Source organism: Anabrus simplex, chromosome 3 (assembly GCF_040414725.1).
Source record: "Anabrus simplex isolate iqAnaSimp1 chromosome 3, ASM4041472v1, whole genome shotgun sequence".
Taxonomy (NCBI): domain Eukaryota; kingdom Metazoa; phylum Arthropoda; class Insecta; order Orthoptera; family Tettigoniidae; genus Anabrus; species Anabrus simplex.
Genome location: NC_090267.1, coordinates 294,533,983 through 294,556,945, shown reverse-complemented (window position 1 = coordinate 294,556,945; position 22,963 = coordinate 294,533,983). Strand labels below are relative to the sequence as shown.

At 37.4% G+C, this 22,963-nt stretch overlaps 1 protein-coding gene across 4 annotated transcripts in view; it reads right to left on the bottom strand.

The window, feature by feature from the left end:
• Nucleotides 1-1,404: 1,404 nt before the first annotated feature.
• Nucleotides 1,405-22,963, bottom strand: part of LOC136866281 (uncharacterized) — a 230,080-nt gene continuing 208,521 nt past the window's right edge. For 3 of the 4 annotated variants that reach the window (XM_067143103.2, XM_067143105.2, XM_067143106.2), the window contains exons 4-5: nt 13,569-13,706; nt 1,405-3,251 (exon numbers count right to left, since the gene is read on the bottom strand). In XM_067143103.2, coding sequence (XP_066999204.1) covers nt 3,023-3,251; nt 13,569-13,706 — 367 coding nt within the window. In that variant the 3' untranslated portion in view covers nt 1,405-3,022. The remainder of the gene's footprint in view (nt 3,252-13,568; nt 13,707-22,963) is intronic. The other variant, XM_067143104.2, reaches the window with a different exon arrangement.

Below are 22,963 nucleotides of genomic sequence, written 5' to 3'. Positions count from 1 at the left end.
GAAAATTTAATTGAATTAATTGTAGGAGGGTACTTACATCTAATAAAACTAAAGTTGTTACAGATGTGAAAATTGGTATTTGGTTCTCCTTGAAAAACAAAGAAAGACGCATTTTGGGGGAAAATCATCTTGGGGCGCGGGGGTGAATAGGAGTTGAATTCCTTTTATGACGACACATTTCTCAAAAACTGAAAATGTTACAGTCGTAATAATTGGCATTTGGAAGATCCTTTACTAATAAAGAAAGGAGTATTTTTTTCCGGAAAATTCACTTAACGGGGGAAAGTGTGAAAGGAAGTGAAAAAAGTGTATTCTTTTTATGGGGACACTTATATCTCAAAAATTAAGGTAACAGACGTGAACATCGGTATTTGGAATCACCTTTAAACATAAAAACCACACCTTTTTTTGGGAGGAGGCGGGTGTAATTCAACTTAACGGTGGTGGGGCGAAAAAGGAATTGAGACCAATTGATCCTACTGTTCATAATGTACTTGATTCTGATCATAAACTGATCATTTTTAATCTTTTCTGGGTTCGTTTTCATGAACCATCTTTTCCTTTGGAGAACTTGAAGTCAGATTACAGTAGATTCTCCTGGCATATAAATAAAAGTTTAAATACATTTGAAATAAACGGTAATTGACCGTGCAATTGTTCACCTCTATAATAAGGTCAATAATGCACGGAAGTATATCATTCGTATCGCCAGAAATTCCGCGTACTTGCCTACGCGCGACAATGGTGCTGGTCACATTGTCAGCAATGACAACGGCAGAGGATGTAATTTACCGCCAAGTAGCGGTCTTGCATCTTGCTGTGGGTTCCAGACCATCATCAATAATAATAATAATAATAATAATAATAATAATAATAATAATAATAATAATAATAATAAACGTTCTGCACCGTCGTCAAAATGTGCGGACCACGCTGGAAACGGGTCCTGGCCGGGTAATGACTACGAATGTAGTCCGGCCGCGGGTACAGTACCGCCAAGAAAACCAAGACGACACCACGCCGGATATCCTCAAGGATTTGATCCATATTAAAAATGCTTATAGGAACAGATGGCAAAGATTTAGGAACCCAACTGAGTGGGCGGAATACCTGGACCTAGCCTGGGAAGTACGAAATCGAGTGCTGGAAAGAAAGATTGAAAACTCGGAGGAACTTTGCTGTAATCGGCGTAATCTCTCAGAAAACGAGTCAGATCGGGAATTTCGGCGGATTGTATATAAAACGTTAAGCATTCAGTTATAAATTTCAGTATAATACCAAAGCAAAGCACAGGTATCTTGCTATTATTTTATACTAAATAAATACAGCAGTAATTCACTTACCCTCTGGATTTTCCCTTATTTTATAGATCTCAAAATAACGAAATAAATAAAAAAATTGACAGTGGAAACAATTTTATTTCAAAAAGTCAAACAATATGACAATTATTTGTGTTCCTTTAAATAAATATTCCAGTACATACCTATTTAGGTAATACAATGCCCTTATCATGCTGGTCTCTTCAGCTTCTTTAAATGACGAAAGCAACTATTTTTAACATGATAAAACAAAGACATATTGGTAAAGGTAAATTAGGCCAGTTTTTCCACTAGTGATTGTTAACTGCAATAATATTCATTTTTCTTTATGACTACTAAGTACAATTAGTCTGCGGCTAATACATTTTTGAAAAACAACCTTCAATGGAGGTGCAAACAACTGTCAATGAATCAGTGAATTTCCTTCACACATACCATAACAATTATCAATTGCACACATAAAAAAATAAGATGCACAGAATATAAAATAAGATTATTTTATAGTTGTAATTCCTCCCATATCAAAGAGAGTTTATATATAAAAATCACACATTCAACAGGCCATAAAAATGTTTATATATGCTGATACAATGATGCAAATATACATATACATTGGATGCACCATGTAGTTAACACCAAGGATTTGTGTTATGGTACTGTAAAAGAGTGGGGTCACAGGACATCAAATCTAAATACATCCTTCTAGGCATTCACCAAGAAGTTTTCTGAATCAATGACTCACATTACATGCTGTCAAGTACATAAAATCACAATTAACTGTCACTTGTTTTACTTACCGTACCATTTGTCCAGTATTGCACAGCAGTGAAAATTTATCACAAAAAGATAGAATAGGCTACTTACATCATAGTACTGTATATCATGAACAAGTTTCATACTTCCTCCTATCTATATTTATACATATGTGTAAGTGTGTTGCTTTCGTAAGCAATTTCTTTATGTTACAAAAGGTTCAAAATATGTACGTATAAATCAATGGTAGTTGTACCAAGTCCAAATAGTTTTCTACAGAGAAATTTTACCTAATATATTAAATGCTCAAGTGTATTATGACAATTCATCAATGGATTTCTAGTTTTGGTGAATAAACAGATCATTACTTCAAAAGCAAACAGTAACATCTTCAAACTTAAAATGTTAATATTTTCCAAAGAGAGTTTTATTTATTATGGCACAATAAAAGGATCACACTCATTTTGTTGGCACGCCAAAGGACGGACATAGGCGTCTTTTAAAATATCAGCCATTTGGTCTCCTCTCTGGTTTATACGAGAAGTGGTGAAAGCTTCTTAATTAGAGTTTCACACTGTAGTTAACATGATAGCAATTATCACTAAACCTTTTACTGATTCTTTAATATTGTGTACAGATACCTTCTGTTGAGATAAAATGGTTTACTTCTATTGAGTCTATCTTACTGATAGTTTGAGCCTGTAGGATTTTGTCCATTTTTAATTTTTCAAAAAGTCTGCTCTGTACTATTCTATTTTATTCATGGAGCATTCGTTGAATATAGGCTGAGCTAGTTTTGTCATTATACCAATTTACTTATGAACAAGTGAAACAATGTTTTTGTCTTCAACCATTTTTTAACAAAAATATCATTAGTGAGAATCCTGAACATTTAATCCAGTTTCTTCACCACCGTTCTCTGTTATAATGTCTTTAGTTAATGAGCATGGTCATCCTTTCTCTTCATCAGGCAACACAATAGACACAGATTTCCTTGGTCCACGACCTCCCAAGACGATTACCCGTGCTTCGTCCGATTCTGTTGGACTGACAGGAGATGCTGGTGCTACGACAGTGATCTCAGGTTGAGCTACTGGTGAGACTATTGGAGGCAATGTAATCTTCCCTGCTGATGCTGAAGAAGAATCATCTGGTGTTGGTAGTGTTTGGCTCAGCAACCTATTGACAATATCAAAGTTGTAGTAAGTAAGTAAGTAAGTAAGTAAGTAAGTAAGTAAGTAAGTAAGTAAGTAAGTAAGTAAGTAAGTAAGTAAGTAAGTAAGTAAGTAAGTAAGTAAGTAAGTAAGTAAGTAAGTAAGTAAGTAAGTAAGTAAGTAAGTAAGTAAGTAGTAATTATTTAGAACACAATCCAGTTGAGGGAATAAACACTAGAGAAGATCTAATAAGTAGGCCCTACACAGTTACATTTAACTGTTGCCACACAGTTGTGTCCTGATAGTACATCAACAGTAATCCATGTGCAATTCTGAGGGGCACAGACTATAGGAAATACTCCCCTAGGGGCCCCTCAACATGCGAGACACGCATGTCAACCATGTGACTCAAGCTATTAAGTTGGCTGTCTGATAACCCCATTGTTTATCCCCTACATACAACAAATACCTCAATAATCATAATCACTAGATTGCCTGAATATGTTCTAATTTCATTTTTGTTTGTGGTATAACATGATACTAATGATGCTGGCATGCAAAAGGAAGGACTGAAAAGGTAGAAGCCATGGCTTAAATTAGGGCACAGCCTGGCATTTGTCTGGTTGGTAAATGGTGAACCATCATTCAAGGGCTGCCATTAATGGTGTTTGAACCCACCACACCCTGAATGCAAGTTTACAGCTACATGAACTGTTTCACACAGTCAACTCAATTGCTGGTTATTTATTTGTCATTAAGTTACTAGGGATCAAATTAAATGTTATCAAGAAAAACAGACAAACAATAATACTGTAAATGAATTACATAACATTATCAGAGGTTGGTCAGTGTTTACGCCTTTAGTTCAGAGGGACCTGGGTTTGATTTCCAGCCACATCACGGATTTTAATAATGTCTAGTTAACTCCTCTGACATGAGGACTTGGTGCTTGTTTTCATCCAAACACTCCTTTTCATACACATACAACACATCATCATCATCATTATCATCATCAGTTAACCGTCTCCAGTTTCCCAGGTGCGGTGGCACATACAACACACCATACTAAAAACCACTACAAAAACACACAATAATGATAATGCTCCCCACGTAGATTTGACGCCAGGAAGGGCATCCGGCAGTAAAACAGGATCAGGTCCAAATGTGTGACATAATAAGCAGCTGGGACCCCACCATGAAATGCAAAACTTGAAAGAAGGCGGAGAAGAAGAAAAAAAGGAGAAAAAAGAAGAAAACATTATCCAAGGTATATCAGAAATACAAAAAGTGAGCAAGGCAGAAAAGAATACCCATGAACCTACTACGCTGGTGTAACAGGGGGAGAGGTGATACTCCCACCTGACGCATCCCAGGTGGCGGATACGGGGGTCCTAACCGGCTTGCTGGCAGACTTGAGGGAAATAAAATACCTCTCGCGGACCACACACAACCCCATAAGTTGGTATGGGAATAAACATCCATATCATCTGATGGTCAGGCAGGCATCAATTTTTGGTAATGAGACTAAGTCTCTCATAGTGCACTGGCACTGCCGGTGGCTACAAGTAGCCTACGCAGTGGACTCCATGGTATGCACTAGCCATGCATCTTGGTGGGTGTGCTATTTACCATCTAATGAGCTCAACTTAGTTCACCAGGGCGAAACGCTGGCAACCAGGAATGAGTTAGCTGGAAAATTTATAATGTCCAATAATGGACCATTTATATTGGTATTGTAAATTTACTCATTCGGGACAAATATTTCAGGTTTCCTATGGGAATCAACATCTGTATCATCTGATGGCCAGGTAGGCATCAATTTTTGGTAATGAGACTAAGTCTCTCATAGTGCACTGGCACTGCCGGTGGCTACAAGTAGCCTATGCAGTGGCCTCAACGGTTTGCACCAGCCATGCATCTTGGTGGGTGTGCTATTTACCAACAGATGAGCCCAACTTAGCACACTGGGGAAAAACGCTGGCAACCAGGAATGAATTAGCTGGAAAATTTATAATGTCCAATAATGGACCATTTATATTGGTATTATGATCTTAGAGGATTGAATTAAAAAGGACAAACCCAAGTACATGGCATTCCTAGATATAGAAAAGACATTCACTAGTGTTGATTGGACCAAGTTATCTGAGATAGTGAAGATGATTGGAATCAGATGCCAAGAGCTTTGAAGAATCAGCAGCAATCCAGAAAGGCAAGTGAGGCAAGGCTGAAGTTTGTTCACCCCCCTCCTTTTCAGTGTTTATATAGAAGAGGTGGTACAGGAAATCAAAGAGGAATTTGGAAAGGGAATCCCAATTCAAGGAGAGGAAATCACAACCATGAGATTTGCCGATGATATAGTTATTTCATTTGAGACTGCAGTAGATCTGGAGAAATTGCTGAATGGTATGGACAGTGTGTTGGGAAAGGAGTACAAGGTGAAAGTAAGTCCAAAACGAATGTAATGTAGTGCAGTCGAATGAAGTCAGGTAATGCAAGAAATATTAGATTAGGAAATGAAGTAGATGAAACAAATGATAACAGAAGTAAGGAGGTCATAAAATGTAGACTAGCACAAGCAAGGCAAATCTTTCTTAAGAAAAGAAATTTGCTCACTTCCAACAATGATATACTTACAAATTACAAAGATGTTTTTGAAGACTTTCGTCTGGAGCATGGCATTGTATGGAAGTGAAACATGGACAATAACTTGCTCAGAAAGAAAGAATAAAAGCTTTTGAAATGTGGTGTTACAGAAGATTGCTAAAGGTGAGATGGATAGATCGAATTACAAATGAAGAGATACTGAATTGAATCGGTGAGAGGAGATTGATTTGGTTAAATTTGACAAGAAGAAGAGATAGAATGATAGGACACATCTTACGACACACAGGACTTGTTCAGTTGGTTTTTGAGGGAAGTATAGGCAGTATGAATGATAAAGATAGAAAGCAGATTAGAGCACATAGAGGATGCAGTAGTTAGGTAGAAATAAAAAGGTTAGCATAGGATAGGGTGGCATGGAGGGCAGCATCAAAGCAGTCTATGACCTGATGATTCATACAACAACAACAACAGAAATGTGATTAAGGAATAATATCTCTTAATGTACAATTTAGGGCTGTCCGCCAGGTGGCAGGTTCCTTATCATGAGTTGTTTGCCCTAATCTTTTCTTAAATGATTTCATATAACTTGGAAATTTACCAACTATTTCCCTTGATAAGTTATTCCAGTACCCAATTCCTCTTCCTATAAATGAATATTTGCCCCAGGTTGTCCTCTTGAATTCCAATTTCATATTATGATTTCCTACGTTTAAAGGCTCCGCTAATGACGTTCCGTGCCATCTCTCCACTGACAGCTTGGACCATATCACTTACATAAAACTATTTTCATGTTTTTTAGCCGTATTGAACTTAGTACTAATTGTTACAATACTTGTTTTATTTTCTGCCTAATTCAATACATAAAAATGTTTTTTGTCTCTAGAAGTACATTTTATTACAATACAACACTAACAGGGGCATGTTTCACTCGATATATCGAGGATCTTCAGTCTCATTTGAACAAATATCTCAAGGTTAAGTCTTTACATTGAACCTTCATATAAATAATATGTTAACAGACCACCGAAAAAATAATAGTACAAAATTTCTAGAATTTTAAAATACCGTAAGATAGACAGTTGTATAAAATTCACTGAGGAAGACGAAAACAATAGTTCATTAAATTTTCTAGATGTGAGTGTAAAGCGTACAGATTTAGGATTTGATTTTCAGACATACAGAAAACCGACACACACCGCTATTGGAATAAAAAATATTCCCTTCATCCAAAATCCCATAAACAGGCATCCTTTTTCATCCTAGTCTACAGAGCCTTCAAAATACCTTTATCTCCTGTAACTTAAGGAAAGAACTTAGATTCATAAAAGAATTAGCACTGACTAATGGTTACAAAACAGAGACAGTAAATCGAATCATTAACAAAGTAAAACTTAAGTTCGCCACTAATCTTACTCCAGAAAAGACTAAAAAATCAAAATACACAACTTTCACCTACACCAATCCTGTGATTCACCAAATTACAAATTCCTTGAAAAAACGATATTTACAAGTAGCCTTCAAGACACATAACACTAATAAAAACATTTTCTTCAACCATAATACAGTTAATACAAATAACGATGAATATCAGTGATCTGGAATATATAGGTTAATATTCACACAGTGTAGTTTCCCATACGTTAGCCAAACTGGGCACAGCTTTATTACAAGATACATGGAACACTATAATGCATTAAAACATAACAAATTTTCCGCAATGGGCAATCACATGAAATAGACCGGCCACCAATCTAGTACAATAGACAGGTATCTCAAAATAATAAACAGGATCGAGGAAGGGAAGTTAATGACCGAGTATGAGAGCATTTATATTCATTTGGAACAGTATTTCAATAAAGAAAAAACCTAATGATGCAACTGAAATAAAAAGCCTGTTAATAGAGCAGTTTCCAAAATTGCTACAAGTTCTCAAATCAGAAAATAATAAAATCTTGAAAATATTCAATTATAAACCTTCCAACACGTTAACAAACACAAATCCCACCTCAGAAACACAAAGAGACCCCTCCATCACAAGCTAGGTCAGTATCAAACATTCTGCCCACAGTTCCTTCCCGTACGCCCCCTATTAGCCTTCCACACATTACACTAGTGCTTATTGCTTCGCCCACAGTTCCTTCCACTACGCCTCCTACTCACCCTCCACCACACCTGCCCCATGGATATAACACAAGAAGCAGAAACACAATAACAAATAGTCTCAGTACTGCTAAAAGCACAGCTATACACTAAAGCATGAATAAAAGGGTAAGTGAAATTCCAACGACAAGAATTTCTCATAACAACTACAAACAACACACTCATAATATTTTTTTGTTACAGACACATTCATCCACAAATGTTGCAGTAAAACAACACTTCAGCAACTAGGTATCATCTACTGGTGTCCCTTTTAACCACACTTCAATAACAAACAGATCAGTGTAACAATAGGCTGACTCAAACCATGGTGAGGATCGGTGAAGACTACTAGTGTGATGATTCCAGTAGATCACAAACATTCAGTACACAATCTTTTAATAAGGTAGTGGTTTCTCAACTAAACTGAAAGTACAATGAAGAAGAAAAACAGTGCAAATTTAAACCTCTAATATCATTAGTTTAAAAAAGGGCATTTAAATTTAGAAAAATAACTTAGCACTAAATAGTGTTAGTAAAATCTGGGAGCTAACACAATTTTTAGCAAAATCTTACAGGTGTTTAGAACATCACTATAACTTGGACATCAGCAAAATGTGATCAATGTCTAATCTATCACAGCTATATATTTTAATTTGTTAATTCATTTTAATTATGCATTAACTGGTGGTAACATTTTATTGGTATAAAATTTAACAAACAAATTATTTATATGAAGGTTCAATGTAAAGACTTAACCTTGAGATATTTGTTGAAATAAGGCTGAAGATGCTCGATATAATGAGTGAAACATGTCCTTGTTAGTCTTGTATTGTAATAAAATGTCCTTCTAGAGACAATAAACATTTTTATGTATAGAATTAGGTGCAAAATAAAACAAACATTGTAACAATCCATATCACTTAGTCGAGCAGCTCCATCTCCTTACTCCCAAGCTTTCCCAGCCCAAATTTTACAACAATTTTGTAACACTGCTCTTTTGTTGGATATCACCCAGAACATATCATGCTGCTTTGCTTTGGATCTTTACCAGTTCTCATGCCAAGTAATCCTAGTGCGGGTCCCATACACTTGAACTATACTCTAACTGGTATCTTCTCCCCTACTGTGATAGGGTGGATCATGGAAGACTACTGGCAAAAGTGAGTGCAATTGGACTAGATGAAAGAGTGACTGAATGGGTTGCTATATTTCTAGAAAATAGATCTCAGAGAATTAGAGTAGGCGAAGCTTTATCTGACCCTGTAATAATTAAGAGGAGAAATCCTCAAGGCAGTATTATTGGACCTTTATGTTTTCTTAAATATATACATGATATCAGTGAAGAAGTGGAATCAGAGATAAAGATGATGTTATTCTGTATAGAGTAATAAGTTACTTACAGGATTGTGAGCAACTGCAAAATTGCCTCAATAATGTTGTGAGATGGACAGCAGGCAATGGTATGGTGATAAACGAGGTTAAAAGTCAGGTTGTAAATTTCACAAATAGGAAAAGTCCTCTCAGTTTTAATTATTGTGTTGATGGGGTGAATGTTCCTTATGGGGATCACTGTAAGTACCTTGGTGTTAATATAAGGGAAGATCTTCATTGGGGTAATCACATAAATGGGATTGTAAATAAAGGGTATAGATCTGTGCACATTGTTATGAGGGAGTTTAGGGGTTGTAGTATGGATGTGAAGGAGAGGGCATACAAATATCTGGTAAGACCCCAAACAGAGCATGGTTCCAGTGTATGGGACTTTCACCAGGATTGCTTCATTAAAGAAACGGAAAAAATCCACACAAAAAAAAGCAGCTCGTTTTGTTCTGGATGATTTCTGACAAAAGAGTAGCATTACAAAAATCTTGCAAAGTTTGGGCTGGGAAGACTTGGGAGAAAGAAGATGAGCTGCTCAACTAATTGGTATGTTCTGAGCTGTCAGTGGAGTTTAAAAAAAGTACAGCAACTATGATCGGTGGAAAACGGTAAATAAAGATGTAAACAGACTCTGGGATGGGTTTAAAGCAATTGTTGAGGAATATGAAAATAGGTTTGTACATTTAAAGGTGGTAAGGAATGATAAAGGTCCACTATATTATAATAGAGAAGTAAACAGACTAAGAAGGAGATGCAGGTTGGAAAGAAACAGAGTTAGAAATGGTTGTGGAAGTAAGGAGAAATTGAAGGAACTTACTTGAATCTCGCAAAGAAGTCAGCTAAGGATAACACGATGGCAAGCATAATTGGCAGTCATACTAATTTTGGTGAAAAATGGAAGGGTATGTAGGTCCCTATAAGTACTTTAAGGCAGGAACAGGTTCCAAGAAGGACATTCCAGGAATCATTAATGAACAAGGGGAGTGTGTTTGTGAGGATCTTCAGTATGTTGTACATCAGTATGTATACCTAGGCTCCTTACTATCCAATTCTGGTGGTTCCAAAGATGAAATAAAGCGAAGAATTGAAATAGCAAAGGTAGCATTGATCCGTCTGCGGAAGATCTGGAAAGATAATAACATCACCATCAATACAAAAAAGAAGCTCGTTGAATCTCTAGTCTTCTCAGTCTTCTTGTATGGCGCAGAGACGTGGATCAACCTTAAACATGATCGTGAATGGATAGAAAGCTTTGAAATGTGGTGCTGGAGGAAAATGTTAAGGATTCCTTGGACAGTTCATCGCACGAACACCTCAATCCTGAACCAACTTCAGATAAAAGTTCGTCTATCATGAAAGGTCTCTCAGCAGATTGTATGCTACTTTGGACATATAATGCGCCGAGATGGTAGTTTTCAAAAGCTGATTGTTGAGGACAAAGTCCAGGGAACCAGACAACGAGGATGAGTACCAACACGATGGATTGACATGGTGAACGGCCCCCTACAGAGTTCTCTCAGAGCAACCATATTGAAAGCTTTAGATAGGGAAGAATGGCAGAGTATGTTTCATTGGCTAGAGGGCTGAATATTATGATAGTCACGAAGCCTCAGCCATGAGGTAAAACGAAGAAGAAGAAGAAGAAGAAGAAGAAGAAGAAGAAGAAGAAGAAGAATGTAAAGATTGTTGATTACAAGGATAATGTCCAGATAGAGAAGGTGACTAATACTAAAGAAGTATTAAAATTTACCTATAATAACAATTACATTTACAGTAAGATACAAAAGTTGAAAACCAGAAAAACTGCCAGAATCTATAAGATTGCTGAGGATATACTAGTAGCAAGTACTTATTTGATTATTGTTTGCATGAAGGAGCTATACTAAATGAATGGAGAGTTTCCTTAGTAGGCCCTGTGTATAAAGGAAAGGGTGATAGACATAAAGCTGAAAATTACAGGCCAGTCAGTTTGACATGCATTTCATGTAAGCTTTGGGAATGCATTCTTTCTGATTATTTAGATATGTTTGCAAAATTAATAACTGGTTTGACAGAAGGCAGTTTGGGTTTAGGAAAGGTCACTCCACTGAAGGTCAACCTATAGGATTCCAGCAAGATATAGCAGATATCCTGGATTCAGGAGGTCAAATGGACTGTATTGCAACTGACCTATCTAAGGCATTTGATTGGGTAGATCATGGGAGATTACTGGCAAAACTGAGTGCTATTGGACTAGAAAAATAAGTGATTGAATAGGTGCTATATTTCTAGGAAATAGAACTCTGAGAATTAGAGTAGGCTAAGCTTTATCTGACCCTGTAATAATTAAGAGGGAAATTCCTCAAGGCAGTATTATTGGACCTTTATGTTGTCTTACATATATCAATGATATGTGTAAAGATGTGGAATCAGAGATAGGGCCTTCTGCGGATGGTGTTATTCTATACAGAGTAATAAATATGTTACAAGATTTTGAGCAACTGCAAAATTACCTCGATAATGTTGTGAGATGGACAGTAGGCAATGGTATGATGATAAACGGGGTTAAAAGTCAGGTTGTGAGTTTCACAAATAGGAAATGTCCTCTCAGTTTTAATTACTGTGTTGATGGGGTGAAAGTTCCTTTTGGAGATCATTGTAAGTACTTGGGTGTTAATATAAAGAAAGATCTTCATTGGGGTGATCACATAAATATGATTGTTAATGAAGGGTACAGATCTCTGCACATGGTTATGAGGGCATATAAATCTCTGGTAAGACCCGAACTAGAGTATGGTTCCAGTGTATGGGACCGTCACCAGGATTACTTGATTCAAGAACTGTAAAAAAATCCAAAGAAAAACAGCTCGATTTGTTCTGGGTGATTTCCGACAAAAGAGTAGCGTTACAAAAATGTTGCAAAGTTTGGGCTGGGAAGACTTGGGAGAAAGGAGACGAGCTGCTTGACTAAGAGGTATGTTCCGAGCTGTCAATGGAGAGATGGCGTTGAATGACATCAGTAGACGAATATGTTTGAGCCACGTCTTTAAAAGTAGGAAAGATCACAATAAGAAGATAAAGAGGACAATTGGGGCAAATATTTGTTTATAGGAAGGGGAGTTAGGTATTGGAATTACTTACCAAGGGGATTGTTCAATAAATTTCCAATTTCTTTGCGATCATTTAAAATAAGGCTAGGAAAACACCAGATAGGGAATCTGCTGGGTGTATTCCCTAAATGCAGATCAGTAGTGATTGATTGATGCCACATGACCACTTCAGTGTCAAATACATGAATTCATTTAATGGCTGCTGGTTTCATTAGATAGGTAGTAGCTTACATCATTTAAATATAGATATCGTCCATCAGTAACATAACATATTACAAATATTAACATATTACACATTATTATCAGATGTCACTTATTAACAGACATTTTGAGTTGTGACAATGTAATTGTGATTGTCAACTTCTTATTTATGTTTACTGTTCATCTTCATTATGTGCATTTTTCTTAATTCTGCTCTCTCTTTTCATTGTCTTCTCTATTTCAACAGTGTTAATTGTGCATATATTTATTTTTCAATTTGTTTGTCCATTTGTTTGTGAAAATCCAAAGGAGAATTAATAACATAACTTTAAATACATAAATAAATAAATAAATAAATAAATAAATAAATAAATAAATAAATAAATAAATAAATAAATAAATAAATAAATAAATAAATAAATAAATAAATAAATAAATAAATAAATAAATAAATAAATAAATAAATAAATAAATAAATAAATAAATAAATAAATAAATAAATAAATAAATAAATAAATAAATAAATAAATAAATAAATAAATAAATAAATAAATAAATAAATAAATAAATAAATAAATAAATAAATACATACATACATAAATAAATAAATAAATAAATATTTATTTTAATTTTATGATTTCCTCATCTGTGTGTTTGGTACTAGGTAGATTAGCCATGAAATTTAAGAATACTCTTTTTCTGCTACTTAGTTTGGTTTGGTTGCTAATATGTTATGGTTAAAATCTACTGACACAAGACTAGATTATTTGATCACCTTCAAATGCCAATGGACTGATGTGGATTCGTACCTGCCTACTTGGGCTCAGAAGGCCAACTATTCATTCCCATCCACTTGAATCTATTATTTATGAAATATTAAACTTTTATACATTTAAATAAAATAATAACTAAATGATGGAACTCACCTCTCAGAGCCTGGTGGTGGTGTGGGTGTCCTGGAGAGTGGGAAGCTGGCAACTTCCCTGCTCACAGACAGAGACCGGATGGAGCCAAAAGTCTGATCTGGAGACAAGTTGGCCCCCACGGACGTCACCATCCCACTGCTAGACCAAAACAAGTTATGTACTTCAAATTTAAAGAAAATAGTTTTTAACATACCTGTTAAAATAGCCACATAACTCTCCCCATCCTGTCCTGTGCTAACCTTTTCATTTCTATTCAATTACTATATCCTCTATCTACTAACAACAATTAAAGCCCACCGAATGGGGAATTATTTGATATGATAATCAGTTATGTGTGGAACAACGCAGCTAGGAACATGATTGTAGTGGATCATCTCAGTTTACCAAATGTTAACTGGGAAGGAAACTGAATGACAGAAAGTATGACCAAGAAATGGTAAATAGGGACGTTAATGTGGGACTGCTGAGTCAGGAAGTGATGGTATCAAGAAGAGGGAAGAATATTCTAGTCATGGTGCTAACAAAACCAGATGAGCTCAAAATAATAATAATAATAATAATAATAATAATAATAATAATATTGGTTTTATGTCCCAATAACCACTTGAACAGTTTTTGGAGATGCCAAAGTGCCACAGTTTTGTCCTACTGGAGTTCTTTTTATTAGCTGATAAATGTACAGACATGGGACTGACAGTCCGACTCATTGGCTGAACGATCAGCATACTGGCCTTCGGTTCAGAGGGTCCCGAGTTCGATTCCCGGCCGGGTGGAGGATTTTAACCTTAATTGGTTAATTCCAACGGCACGGGGGCTGGGTGTATGTGTTGTCTTCATCATCATTTCATCCTCATCATGATGCGCAGGTTGCCTACGGGAGTCAAATCAAAAGACCTGCACCTGGCGAGCCGAACCCATCGTGGGATATCCCGGCACAAAAAGCCATACGACATTTCGTTTCATGGGACTGACATATTTGAGCACCTTGAAATATTACCGGACTCAGCCAGGCTCGAAGCTCCCAATCTGGGCTCAGAAAGCCAGTGGCTTAACTGTCTGAGCTACTCAGCTCGGTGAGCTCTATAGATCAACTGAGGTGATGGACGGTGTAATTGACCGCGAAGCTATTTTTGACGTACATTAGTTAAACATAAATGTGATAGAAAGAAAGGTTATGTAGCACTATTAAGGAGTACTGTATAGTTAATAAGAGAATCATGAGAGAGATTTTGAAAAGGAATCAGGATCAGTGGAAAGTGGTTAACATGCACCGGATGAGCTGATTCGTATCTAAAATACTTCTTACACACAAAGATGCGCTAAAAAGAATGAAATGGCGTATGGCTTTCAGTGCTGGGAGTGTCTGAGGACAAGTTCAGCTCGCCAGATGCAGGTCTTTTGATCTGACTCCCGTAGGCGACCTGCATATCACGATGAGGATGAAATGATGATGAAGATGACACATACACCCAGCCCCGTGCCAGTGAAGTTAACAAATTATGATTAAAATTACCAACTCTGTCGGGAATCAAACTCGGGACCCCTGTGGCCAAAGACCAGCATGCTAACCATTTAGCCATAGAGCCGGAGAAAAGATGCGCTGAAGTAATGAAAGCATTTTTGCAAATGAACAATCTACGGCTTCGACTTTCAACTGAGCACTCGCCATCACAGGCTACAGACCGGCTTTCATGGACAGAACCTATGTTATCATGCACCTGGCAGTGGAAAAGGAAAATGCTCTGTCATCGGTCAAGAGTTAAAGTAAAGCTGTGTACATGATAGCAATTTTAGGTCTGCACATTCTTAATTTCAGGTAGATGTGTACTATGATCTGTCTTTGCTTGTTTGAATTTGAGTGCATCATTGCATTATTCAGGGGGAAGAAAGCAGTATTACAGCTGTGTATCTTCAGACATGTTATAATTGTTATCTCATACAGGATTCACAACGTTGCTATGAGTTTATTTTTGTTGTGTATTTGCCTTTCAAGTCACATTTAAAGATTTATAATTTTACATGGACAGTTGGAAAGAACGTTACAGCCCATCTATTGGCCATGATCATTGTGGTATCAAATCTATATGGCCTGTCACTGTGGTTAGCCATTTTGGGTCCTATTGGTGGAAAATAATGCTACCATTAAAATGTCGGCCAGCGAGGTGGTGGTATACAATTTCTAATCACTAGATTGCGTGCCAGAAGGCTGGATTCAATTCCAAACCTCTCTGCAATATTCATATGGAGTGAGGGCATATGACATCCATCAGATTAGCATGTGAGGTTTCGAGCAGACCCCTTAGTGCTATTTGACAGGAGTAGGCTATGTACCAGCACCAGGTTTCACCCTCTCCTTTTCTACTATCATACTCGCATATAACAACATTAATCTCATCTCGTTAACTCATCTGATGGGGTTGATGTCAGGAAGGACATCCGGACAAGCAATAAATGCAACGAACATTGATCTCAGTTCATACTCGACTCTGTAGAGAAACTGGACAAGGTTTGGACATACATAAAGTTAGAAGGAATGTTACTTCTCTTTTAAAGAGGAATGATGGGAAAGGAAGGTAAATGCTACTATAGGGAAGCCTAGAGCAAAGAAATTCTATGAGAATTCTGCACAAACATAGGTTTTGTGTTTGAAATAAAGTTGTATAATTTAAATGAATGATGAGAATGTAATTACAATTGATATTCCAACAAGTTAATACTTTAAAGTTAATTGCGATGTTTCTGATCAGAACATCGGTTGTGGAAATAGTGTCATCATCATGATTATTAAGCCAGCCACCGTTCATAATTAGGATTATTGTCTCAACAATTGCATATCATTAGTTGGGTATGCAATCAACCTTTACGATCAAAACAGATTGCTGTTTCCAATATCTATTGTAATCTTCATGTTTACCCACTTGAAGTTCTTTCTTCAAATTTTTCTTATTTTATTTAAATAAACCATTTTTCAATCAGTCAGCCATCATTCATCTGCATCTAGTGCTGTCACCTGGGTGGCAGATTCCATATCTAGTCTTAAATGATTTCAAATTGGAAAAATATTGAACATTTCCCTTGATAAATTATTCCAATCTCTAATTCCTCTTTCTATAAATGACTATTTGCCCCCAATTTGTCCTCTAGAATTCTAATTTTATCTTCATATTATTATCCTTCCTACATTTAAAAGCTCCACTCAAACTTATTCATCTACTAATGTAATTCCACGTCATCTCTTCACTAAGAGCAAGGAACATACTGCTTAGTTGAGCATCTCGTCTCCTTATTCCCAAGTCTTCCCAGCCTTAAGTGTGCAACATTTTCTTAACGTTACTCTTTTGGCAGAAATCACCCAGAACAAATCGTGCTGCTTTCCTTTGGATCTTTTCCAATTGTTGTATCAAGTAATCTGGTGTGGGTTCCATACACTGTATTATACTCTAATTGGGGTCTTACCAGAGACTTATATACTCTCTCCTTTACATCCTTACAGTACTGCAGCCCTTAAATACCCTAACCTACATGAAGAGATCTGTAACATTCATAAACGATTTTCTTAATGTGTTTACCCAAATAAAGATATTTCCTTATATTTACATCTAAGTACTTACAATGATCCCCATGAGGTACTTATCACCTCATCAATACAGTAATAAAAAACACTTATCCTTTCAGTGAAACTTGCAACCTGACTGTTTAACCCGGTTACCATCATACCATTGTCTGCTGCCCACCCCACAACATTGTCATGGTCTTCTTGCAGTTGCTCACAATCCTGCAACTTGTTTATTACATTATACATTATGACATTAACTGCAAGAAGCCTTATTTGTGACTCCAGTTCTTCACTCATATCATTTATCATTATCATCATCATATGTAGTTTCCAGCTGTGTTGGCCAGGTCTGTTTACTTATGTCATTTATATACACAAAAAAAACATGGCAGTCCAATAATACTGTGTTGCAGGACCCCACTCTAAAACACTACAGGATCAGACAGTGCTTCACCTACTCTAATATTCCAAGTTCTCTTATCTAGAAATTTAGCTACCCATTGAAGCACACTTTTGTCTAGTTCAATAGCCCTCGCTTTCACCCGTAGTCTCCAGTGATCTATCCTATCAAAAGCCTTGGATAGGTCAATAGGAATACAGTCCATTTGATATCCTGAAACTGTCTACTATATCTTGCTAGAATCCTTCAAGTTAAGCTTCACTTGAATAACTTTTCCTAAATCCAAACTGCCTTCTATCAAACCAGTTAGAAATAATACATAATTGGCAGTATACTTTTAAATAATTGCCAACATGAACTTCTATGACATGAAAACTGGCAAGTGCTTGATGTATGATTTTACAATGCATATTTTACCCCTTAATTGTATCATAACTGGTCCCACAGTCTAGGGATAGCATGTCTACCTCTTACCTGGAGGCCCCAGGTTCAATTCTGGCTAGGTCAGGGACTTTTACCTGGATCTGAGGGCTGATTTGAGGTTTACTCAGCCTGCATTATTACAATTGAGGAGCTATCTGAAGGTGAGGTAGTGACTTCAGTCTAGAAAGCCAAAAATACTGGCTGAGATGTTTCTTTGTGCTGACCATGCATCACCTTATAATCTACAGGCTTTGGACTGAGCAGGGGCTGCTTGGTAGGCCACAAGCCACAGGTCTGCCATGTCAAGGTATTTTTTGTGAATAATAATAATAATAATAATAATAATAATAATAATAATACCCGTCCGGTCTTGGAGAACAGTCTTACACAAGACACTGAGATTGCTGGAGTGCAGAAGTGTTTCTTTACGACCTTCCCTGAAGCCAGGAAATTCTTATATGCGAGTTCACGTCCCACATTCATCGACCGAGGCTCAAACCGCGACCATTTTGGTGAAAGGTGAGCTACGAGAACGCTTAGCTACCATGGCCTGTGTGCTATTTGCATCTCCATGGCTAAATGGTTAGCGTGCTAGCCTTTGGTCACAGGCGTCCCGGGTTCGATTCCCGACAGGGTCGGGAATTTTAACCATAATTGGTTAATTTCACTGACACGGGGGCTGGGTGTATGTGTCGTATTCATAATCATTTCATCGTCATCAAGACTCGCAGGTCGCCTACGGGAGTCAAATCAAAAGACCTGCACCTGGCGAGCCGAACTTGTCCTTGGACACTCCCGGCACTAAAAGCCATACGCTATTTCATTTCATGTACCTACTGCAGTTACAGGATAATGTGGAGAATTATAAGCTGTTCGCTCATCCTTGATTAGTGCCTATTGATCATATTGGTTGAATGGTCGGCTCAGAGAAACTCTGATTCGATTCACGGTCGGTCATTTTAATCGAATAGGGTTGGGTTCAGGAAGAACATCCGACCGTAAAACAAGGCCAAGTCCACATGTGCCGCACAGTCTGCACTCGTTACCCCAGCAGGGTGTGGAAGAAGAAGCTGGCATCGTTCATAACCTGGAAATGACTTACTGTCCCATGCGGAAAAAGCGCGAATGATACTTTTGGCGTCATCCCTATGACCCATTCGCGTAACTTCATGGTGTTCACTTTTGCGGGTTAATATATTGGACACTGTGTAGCCATAAACATGTGTGGGAGTCTACACTGGCAAGTTTGATCAAAGCTTCATTCATGTTTGAATTTAGATTATTTTTCATGGTTTTGCCTCATGTTAGATTGTTTTTATCTTTCAAAGTTTTAGTCAGGTTAAATTCATGATGATTTACCATCGATATCTCTTTACCATTTTCTGTATTCGACAAATAAAGACGTGAAATGAAATGCCCTTGGCCTATTATGCCGACACTTTCTGACTTGACTTGTATTTAAACTACACCATTACGCTCGTCGTCTTCGTTAACGATACTTCATTCTACAACGCACTTGAGATCCCACAGGGGAAATGAGCACAAACAAGTACCGGTATCGTATTATTCACGTTATGTTTCCGCGCTTCGTCATGCGCGCGGCCCAGTAATGTGCTTCAAGTTAACTTGGAGTCGCGAGGCTTCATGCGAACCGACTCCGGTGTTAGGAGTCGACAATCTCGATCAAAGAGGATAGAATAGATCTCGATTTCAGGCTTCAGGCGCGCACATCCCTACTAACAGCACTCGCTCGTCGCTATCTATGGACTGATCCAGTATCCATAGGTTCACTTACCCACTGACAGAAATGAACCGTCTTAATCGCTAGCGGAACTGAACAGCTGATGGTCGCTCGACCCTTCCAGATACTTCAAGAAGGGAGAAGCCTCCAGAGTCCTCTGGAATCAGAAAACTCTGGGTTCACAGTCTAGTCCTCGCGCCGGCAAGGAGGCCTGCAGTTAGATAACGGAGTGGTGACAAAGGGGCTGGCCTCTCGCGCCTGGCTCGACTCTGACTGGTTGGGGCAGTGTCAGTGGGCGTGGTCCTAACTTGCGGCTGGAGCCAGGCAAAATTTTTCCTCCTAAGAGCTTACAACAAAATTGTTGACACCGTCACAATATCTTTATTATCATAGGTATATTTCAGTAGTTCGCCTGGATTAGTCGCCTTCTCAACCTGGACTTTATCCTGTCTTAACATACCGCTGACTCCTGCCTTCTGTATATCCACACATATACACTCCTAGCTTATATGCGGTTCAAATGAAGCAAGACCATCTACAATAGTATCAGACTTTAATACAAATTCAACATGGCTGACGCATCGGTTCAATGTAAACGATCCTGTGATACATAAACATAGCCTTCTGATTATCGTATTGAATAGCTGAAATGAAATGTCGTATGGCTTTCAGTGCCGGGATATCCCAGGACGGGTTCGGCTCGCCAGGTGCAGGTCTTTCTATTTGACACCCGTAGGTGACCTGCGCGTCGTGATGAGGATGAAATGATGATGAAGACAACACATACACCCAGCCCCCGTGCTGTAGGAATTAACCAATTAAGGTTAAAATCCCCGACCCGGCCGGGAATCGAACCCGGGACCCTCTGAACCGAAGGCCAGTACGCTGACCGTTCAGCCAACGAGTCGGACTATTGAATAGCTAAGTTGTCAATAATAACGAACAAAATACCTTACTTTGGGTAACAGACCAATACTATCTTGAAATAGCCTATATTTAGATAAGCAATATGTGGATAATTCAACATAAATTTATTTTCTCTGAACTAGTATGGTCCAGGAAATAGATAATAATTATAGGATTGCATTCTAAAATAACAGTCCTGGGAGAATATCTGACGCGTTTCAAAGTGTGCTAGTTTCAATTTAGTTCAATCAATCAATCAATCAATCAATCAATCAATCAATCAATCAATCAATCAATCAATCAATCAATCAATCAATCAATCAATCAATCAATCAATCAATCAATCAATCAATCAATCAATCAATCAATCAATCAATCAATCAATCAATCAATCAATCAATCAATCAATCAATCAATCAATCAATCAATCAATCAATCAATCAATCAATCACCAGTGAACTGAATTTAGGGCTGTCGCCCAAGTGGCGGATTACGTGTCAATTATGTACCTAGTCTTTTCTTAAATAATTTCAAAGAAGTTGGAAAGTTGCCGAATTGGTGGAGATATAGTAGGGGGACCCTTAGTAAATTATTCCACACTGTAATTCTTCATATAAATCAATACTCGTTTTACAAATTGAATGACCTTTCTATTACCATGCGCTTTTAAATACACTAGCCTTCCTCGTTCAAAAATTTATTAAAAGCATAACCTTGTCACGAATTTAAATTCTCTCATAACAATGATTCTGATAATGATTCACCAAACTGCTATAATATATCTGTTTCACTTCAGATAATCAATAGGATAATCGATTTGAAGTTCTCTGGTGGCATATGCATTTTCGTATAAAGCACTTTAACACCCAAATCGTTGGCAACGTAAATACGTACTGTAAGTGACAGTATATCAGTTGATACCTTGTCCTCGAATTTAAAAAAAAGAGAATATAACCTTCATTCACAGATAAAATGAATTGCTTGATCACTTTTTATAACTTCACTTTTAAAAATCTCAAAAGATACAGTAAGTGAGAAATGTACTGGGATAGGCACCAACACCCAGAGTTTTGGCCTTATCCATAAAAAATAGCTCATCAAGTACACGGAAATCATCCTCTCTATTGACAAATTTATCCTCGAATGTCTTAATGCATCCTAATAAATTATTTGTAACTACGAAATCATCACGATGTATTAAGTACCCTTTATCTAAATGTGAGTGCATCTGCTGTAATATGAATTGCAAACAGGCACACGATAAGATCTACACGTCCTAATATATCAAAATAGTTTAAAAATCAAATTACACTAAATACAGCACTACGTTAACTTTTCCTAATCAAAGCAAACCAACAGAAAGTACTGAACTGACGCTTCGCACAGGCTCATGTTTACATTTGAACTAACCGATCGCGGTGCCATTTTAGCTAATATCGATAGCTGCGTTAAGGTCTGATATATTGTAGTTGGTCTTGAATGAAGGCCATCTGAGCGTAGATCCATAATGTCATCCGAGACATCATTTCGATACAGCTTTGATATACTGTACCTTTCACATAATGAACCTTTTCTCCAACTGAACTTCAGTGTATTTTGATGCCCACGACAACGGAATAAGATACCCGCACCCGTCCGTGACTTACACGCCCGTGACTGAGCCGAAAAGAAGAAGAAGAGGAATGAGAGGTAAATTAAATACATACATACAGACATGGATGAGGACCACGCCGCAAAAGGGATAAGGGTCTCTAAAACAAAGTTTTTGGCTAGAGCAAATTTAAGGTTTGGATCATAGAATGTTAAAAAAATATGCTATACCCACCTAGGTGTAAGGCTCATTTCTAAAGATAATAGGCAACTTAATATATTTGGAGTGTACAGATCTGGAAAGGGTAGCACTGACGTAGATTCGGAATTATTTGATAGGATAGTCAGCTATGTGGGAAACGACATGGAAAGAAATGTGATTGTAGCGGGAGATCTGAATTTGCCAGATGTTAGTTGGGAAGGAAATGCGAACGACAGGAAGCATCACCAACAAATGGCAAATAAGTTAATATGGGAAGGACAGCTGATTCAGAAAGTGATGGAACCAACCGGAGGGAAAAATATCCTGGATGTCGTGCTGATAAAACCAGATGAGCTCTATAGGGAAACTGAAGTAATAGATGGTATTAGTGATCATGAAGCTGTTTTTGTCGTAGTTCAAAATAAATGTGATAGAAAGGAAGGTCTTAAAAGTAGGACTGTTAGGCAGTACCATATGGCTGATAAAGCAGGCATGAGGCAGTTTCTAAAAAGTAACTATGATCGGTGGAAAACGGTAAATAAAAATGTAAACAGACTCTGGGATGGGTTTAAAGAAA